Source organism: Astatotilapia calliptera, chromosome 20 (assembly GCF_964374335.1).
Source record: "Astatotilapia calliptera chromosome 20, fAstCal68.1, whole genome shotgun sequence".
NCBI classification, from domain to species: domain Eukaryota; kingdom Metazoa; phylum Chordata; class Actinopteri; order Cichliformes; family Cichlidae; genus Astatotilapia; species Astatotilapia calliptera.
Window position 1 is genome coordinate 4,058,580 of NC_137441.1, and position 6,551 is coordinate 4,065,130.

General features: G+C 43.0%; 1 protein-coding gene across 1 annotated transcript; it reads right to left on the minus strand.

Moving 5' to 3' along the window:
* Nucleotides 1-253: 253 nt before the first annotated feature.
* On the minus strand, nt 254-5,700 carry LOC145423100 (vitelline membrane outer layer protein 1-like). The gene is made up of 4 exons (XM_080295256.1): nt 5,435-5,700; nt 3,178-3,287; nt 916-1,029; nt 254-541 (listed from the first exon to the last, which is right to left on the minus strand). The coding sequence occupies exons 1-4, from the start codon at nt 5,609-5,611 to the stop codon at nt 358-360; spliced, it is 585 nt and encodes a 194-aa protein (XP_080151382.1). The 5' UTR covers nt 5,612-5,700; the 3' UTR covers nt 254-357.
* Between the last annotated feature and the right edge of the window lie 851 nt (nt 5,701-6,551).

Here is a 6,551-nt window from a genome sequence, read left to right on the forward strand (position 1 = left end):
TGCAAATTCTACACAGGAAGGCCCCAGCTGGAAATCAAACCTGGAACCTTGTGATTATGAAGCAGCAGTGCTAACCACTGTGCTTTCTACCAACCTCCTCTTTCTGCTTCTTATTGGCTTAAACACACCTGGCCCAGGTGATCAGCAGGATGGTGTTGGCCTTGAGGGATTGAGTTTGACACCTGTGGTTTAGTGGATTATTGGTCCAAAACAAGTGGAAGAGCTGCAGTCAAATCAAAGCACTGAGTCCATAATGGGTTCCAGCATAGCTGTGGGTTTTATTGATTACAAACTGCACCCTCAGTGGGATCTCTCCTTTTGACTGTTGCTGCTGTGTGAGGAGCATCAGAGAGGTTTTTATTTGCAGCAGAAGAACTGCACGTCGTTGAGCGCCGTGTCATCGCCACTGCCCTGCGGCTCCTCCACGCGGGTCCTCAGCCCACAGATGGCGCCTCTGGGACACTTCCTGCTCCAGTGTCCCCACTCGCCCCACTGCAGCCCATTACCCTCCAGCTGAGCGCCGGTGCCGCTGCAGATGAATCTGTGAGAAAAGTTTTTGAATGGTGACAGATGTTCCAGTGTTTTTCTCTGTGTGTCTGTCTCTTTACTGTCCTCTCAGATGCCAACCAACTCAGCCAGATAGTTTTCCTTTCTGATTCTGGGGAGGTTTGGTGATTACAGAGTTCCCCGGCCTATTCACGTTTCAAAACTATCTGAGAGGAGCTTGAAAACTATAGTGACACTGTACAGTCACTATAAAACATTATTATTCTTTAACTTTCATTTGAGACGTTGGACATAAAAAGAAAGGTTTGGTTTGTTTTCCGACTCATGAAATGCTGCAGAGAGCGTAGGTAGTTAGAGTTTGATGCTTGACTCGTCCCAAGGTCTCCTCTGGGCGATGCGTTCACTTACTTGATGTTGTTGACGGATGTGTCGTCACCCTGGCCCTGTGCAGACTCAACGCGGAGCATAAAGGAGGCCAGGTATCCACTTTCACAGCTCTTCACCGCAGTCCAGTCCCCCCAACTGAATAATAATAATAGATTAGATTTATACTGCACTTTTCTAGACACCCAAAGTGCTTACAGGGTGTATCCATTATTCATTCACTCCACATTCATACTTGGTGATGCTAAACTACTATGTAGCCACAGCTGTCCTGGGGCAGGCTGACAGAAACACGGCTGCCAGTGTGTGCCTACGGTCCCCCCTGACCATTCAATTCAATTCAGTTTATTTATATAGCGCTAATTCACAGTGAACATTGTTTCAGAGCTACAGAGACGAGACACACAAACACAAAAACAGGAGGTGGGCCAGTCGACATTTCTATGGAGAGAGAAACAGAATTAACGGCAGTAATAATTATTAGGACAAACAGATATGAAAAGAGTAGAGAGAGCAGAAAAGAAATGTGGTCAGTTTGTCCTCCAGCCCAGCGGTCCCCAACCCCCAGGCCTCGGACCGGTACCGGTCCGTGAGTCGTTTGGTACCGGGCCGCGAGAGTTGAGGCTCAGGTGTGAAATGTATGGTTTTCAGGGTTTTTATCGGTTTTGAGCGTTATTTTGTTATCGTTTTTATCGTTAACTCTGTTTTCCTGGGTCTTTTCATGTGTGTTATGAATAACTTTTCTTTTTTTCGGTACCGGTACTAGTTTTATTTTGTTGTATTTATCCGCGACACCTTAAAGGCCGGTCCATGAAAATATTGTCGGGCATAAACCGGTCCGTGGCGCAAAAAAGGTTGGGGACCGCTGCTCCAGCCTATAGCAGCAAAACTAAGATAAGGGGGTGGGCGTGATTAAATAATAATAGAATAAAAGATAGCGATGACTGTCTGTGCGATGATGTGTGAGGGTGGAGAAAGACGCTAGCATGCCCAAGGAGATAAGTCAGGATAGACTAAACACTCCCCAGGTGAGTTAGGCTTATTGGCATGCCAGCATTTGAAAAAGAGATGAGAGAGAAGAGGAGGGAAAAGAAAAAGAAGAGAAGAAAAAGGAGGCTGAGTCAGAGAGAGGATGGCAGAAATTTAAATTCCCAAGTATAAGATTTATTAAAGAGGAAAGTTTTAAGTCTAGTCTTAAAAATAGACAAGGTGTCAGCATCACAGATGAAAGTTGGGAGCTGGTTCCACAAAAGAGGAGCTTGAAAACTAAAAGCTCTGCCTTTCATTCTACTTTTAGAAACTCCAGGACCATCACCAGAAACACTCACACTCCAGTGGTGCCAACACTGGAGACAAGGAAGTTTAAATGTCTTGCCCAAGGACACAACAACATGACTAGCAAGAGTAGGATTCAAACCGCTGACCTCTTGATCATTGGACAACCTGCTCAACCACCTGAGCCACCACTGTTAATCTTCCAGTTCAACAACAAAGCTCCACCACAGGCTGAGGATGTCTGTGAGTTGTTCAGGTAGTTTGGTGTTTTTGTCAAGGTTCTTTCAGCAACAAAACATTAATATAAATTATCATTAAAAAACATACAAATAAAATAAGCAGTTCAAAAATCGAAACAAATGACTTTCAACTGTTCATAAGGTGGTGAAATGCTTTTCTGCACCCTCTCCGAATACAATAGAAAATAAATAAATAATATAGTCAGTGGCTGTAGAACATTTTTGATTCAGTTTGTCAGTAAAGAAGAACACTTGGCTATTTTTGCTAACAACATATTTCAGAGTATGGTATCCTTCTTGCCCCATCCACATGAAAACGAAGATCCAAAGGTTTTAAAAATCTCCACATTGGCCGCAGTTTTTAGATTTCTCTGTTTGTTTGATGATGAATTTCTCCGTTTTTGTGTGGATGAAAGAGCAAAACAGAAAAAAATGTTTGCGTTTATCAAATATCCCCATATATACCCGGAGTTGTGGGGACAGGACCTTATTTATTTTCTTGCCCTGTTCATGTGTGTGACCCATTGACTGTATATAGGAGCTGGACCCAGTCAGTGTGACGTCGCCGTGATCCATATTGAAAGTGCCTGCTGGCTGCAAGAAGAAAAAACCCCTCCTGATTGGCAGAGTGAAATAAAAGGGCGACTGAAAAGGCTTCATTCGAGAAGTAAGTCATTTTCTATGGATGACGTCACACTCACTCACTCCAGTTCTTTTATACAGTCAATGGTGTGACCGACGGCTCATGGTTCAGATGACGCTGCTGCCTCACCTCCCCACAGCAGATTGCACTGTGGTCTGCTGTTTGCTGCTGGGGTCAAAACAGTACAAGCGTATCCCGTTAACAGCCGTGTCGTCTCCAGAGCCTTGTGGAGCCTCCACCTAAGACAGAGCCACAGGGAGAACCACAGGAAGTCCATCAGGTTGGTGTTCGTTAGACAGCACTTTCTCATACATCACAAACAGATCACAAAACATGGACGCATCATGCACTGAGCTTTGATGACACAGAGTGTGGACAAGTTAGCAGCGACAGCAACAGTTAAATCTGTTTCATAAAACCCTGAATCAGCAGAACCTGTTGAGATGGAAGATTTGTATCATGCTCAGAACTTCTCAAACCACAACTCTAGAGTCAAGTGAAATATCAAAGACCTTGTTACTAAGTCTTTTGTTCAGCTACCTGGATTTACGCAGTAGTTATTGGCAAGTTGAGCTGGCAGAGGGTGCTTGTCCAATAACTGCATGCACACTGTAGACAAGAGGCTGTGGCAGTTTAAGCTGATGACGTTTAGACTTTGTAACAATGGCTACCTTTGAGAGACTGATAGAGCAGGTCCTCAACAACTAAGGCTGTCACCTTTAACGCACTAAAGACAGTATCACAGACAGCTCTCACCCTGGCTTTAAGTTGTTTAAACTGCTGCCCTCTGATAGGTGCTATAGGTGTTTGAGAACAAAAACAAATAGACTTAAAAATAGCTTTTTTCCTAAAGCTATTGCCACCCTGAACTCCCACATGGAGTAAATTATTTATCCATTTACTTATTTATCCATTTTCTATTTTTTCTATTTTTATTCATCTATCTATTTTTCTAATTTATGTCATCTTTGCTAGTTGTAAATTAAGTGTGTCTGTGTATGTATTTATATCACATAAATATATTTATCTACCATGTATTATACATATCCCCCCATGGACCCACCACCCGCAGGGGGGACCATAAGGAGCCGGTGCAATGTGGTTTGGGCAGTGGTCGAAGGCAGGAGCCCCAATGGCTCAAACCACGGCACAGAAACGGGCTTTTAGCATCACTTCTTTGGGGGTGTGGTGGAGCCTGAGCTTGTGCAGGAGGCTGGAAGGTACCGGCTAGATATAGTCGGGCTTGCCACTCTGGAGTTGCCACGGTGAGAGGCACTTCGCCTTCTGGCGGGGGGGACAGGTCTGCGACTGTTGTTTCAGCTTACGGGCTGAGCAGTAGTTCAGAGTACTTCTTGGAGTCTCTCGGAGGGGTGCTGGAAAGTACTCCTTCGGGGGACTCCATTGTCCTACTGGGAGACTTCAACACTCACTTGGGTAACGACAGTAACACCTGGAAGGGAGTAACTGGGAGGAAGAGATGTCCTCATGGAAACTTGTCAAGCTGGACTGCGACTGAACGACTGAACTCGGCCAGATCTAACCTATTGGCCTAATAATCCAATGAAAAAATTGGACACCTTTTCCACTCTACCACCGGATTTTTAACAAATGCTTCCTCAAATCTCCCCACCATTCCTTTATTCCTCACTAAAACGGACTTCATTATTCACTCAATGAAAAATGTACTTGTTACTGTTAATTTCTCCTTTGTCTCTCGCCTCCTTATGTAAGCTAGCTTTTGTTGTTTCATCCACTATTGAACAAAACCAGTTCTGCAAACCTGATCATGGTAACAGTCCCTCCTCACTTGGTTCTCGGCCCTTTCAGTCAATGCAACCACAGACTGGGCTGACTTACAAATTTTTTTTTTTAGGTTGGGTACTTTAGTTTGAAAGGAAGATTTTAAAACTTTTTTAAATGATATATTTAAAAAAATGCTGTGACATGGTTTAAGAATTTAATTATTTTAAATTGTATTATTATATCGTGGACATGTTAATGTTGATGTCTGTCCTGATTGTTTCAATTTTATTTACGTTTTACTTGTACTTAATTTTCTTTAGTTCGCTTTATCAGAAGAAGTTTATCTCAACATGCTATGAGATAAGAATTATTCGCCATTATTCGCCAATGAAAACACAATACCCCTTTTTAATAACCCATATGTACAGACATAAAAAAAACATTTCTTATGTACCAATCCTCTTTTTTACACATTTTAAGTACCATGGAACAGAGTAACGTGGTACATGTAACATGTACCACGTTATTACCATTAATAAGAAGGTCACCAACATCAGCTTGAAGAGCGGTTTGAGCAGGTGTTGTTATAGATAAACCATTACCAGACACATTAGAGCAGGAGTGAATCCTCTTCACCACTCACCTTGATGCTGAAGCCAACAGCGTAAGAGCCTACAGGACACATCTCCGTGACACCCCAGTCCCCCCACTGTGTGCTGTATGGTACATAAAGCTGGTAGAGGGTAGTGGTATGTCCTGGCACCACGTGCACCCACGACAGCAGCAGCAGGTATGTGGTGCTCAGACTCAGACGCAGCATCTGTGCGGTTTATGGACAAGAGCAAAGCGGGAAGGATAACGAACAGAAAAATTATGTCTCTAACAGGTCTCTTGACTTGGACACATGAAGCAGAGCTCCCTAATATGTGGACATAAACACTTACGCAATATTTGTATATCTGTGTCATCAGTATTGCTAATCTGTAACTAAAGCTGCCCCACTCGAGGGGCACACATCAAGTCTCCTGTGAGTATTTTTTAACAGCATTTAGCTCACACATTTATCTGACGCTTTACTAACAGTCAGGTGTAAGATTTTAAAGGTTATTTGTAGCATTTTGGAGTTATCAAAGGGAAAAAGGGGATGGCTGTAGAGAGACAAATGCTTATTAACCAGTTCTTCCCCTTTCTACTCTTACTTAGTAGATCTTTTTTTTGTTTTCACTTTTTCTGTCCAGAGTTGGGAATTTTCATTTTGCAGAAATGCCAAGCAGGGTCTGCATTACCACTGTAGCTCTTTTGTAGTGCCATGTGGCAAGAGCCCTGAACCATTTGACTTCAGCTGTTTGGTGGCCAGAGCCACATTTTGTGATGACACTCAGCAGCTCCCAGCGATGGATGTGCAACTGTATGCATGTGAACTGGAGGTTTCTGCAAATATGTTTTGTGGAGCAGGGAAATTATTTTACTGCTATTGTTAAATAATTGTCATCATTACCATTGCATTAATAATATAATCTGGAGTTTATATTGCATTCAGGGGTTAAACAGTGTCTCTTTCAGAAAGACTGAGTTGCAGGCTGACAGGAAGTTGTATGCAGAAGTGAAAGCAGGAAGTTATTTTGAGCAGCAGGCTAAGACGAGGAAGTGGAGAATTGTGCAGGAGTCTGACACACTGCAAAAGCAACATATGCAAATTCACATACACAAGCAGAAAATGCATTAACCTTATAAAGACAAGACAAGCTCATGGAGTTTAA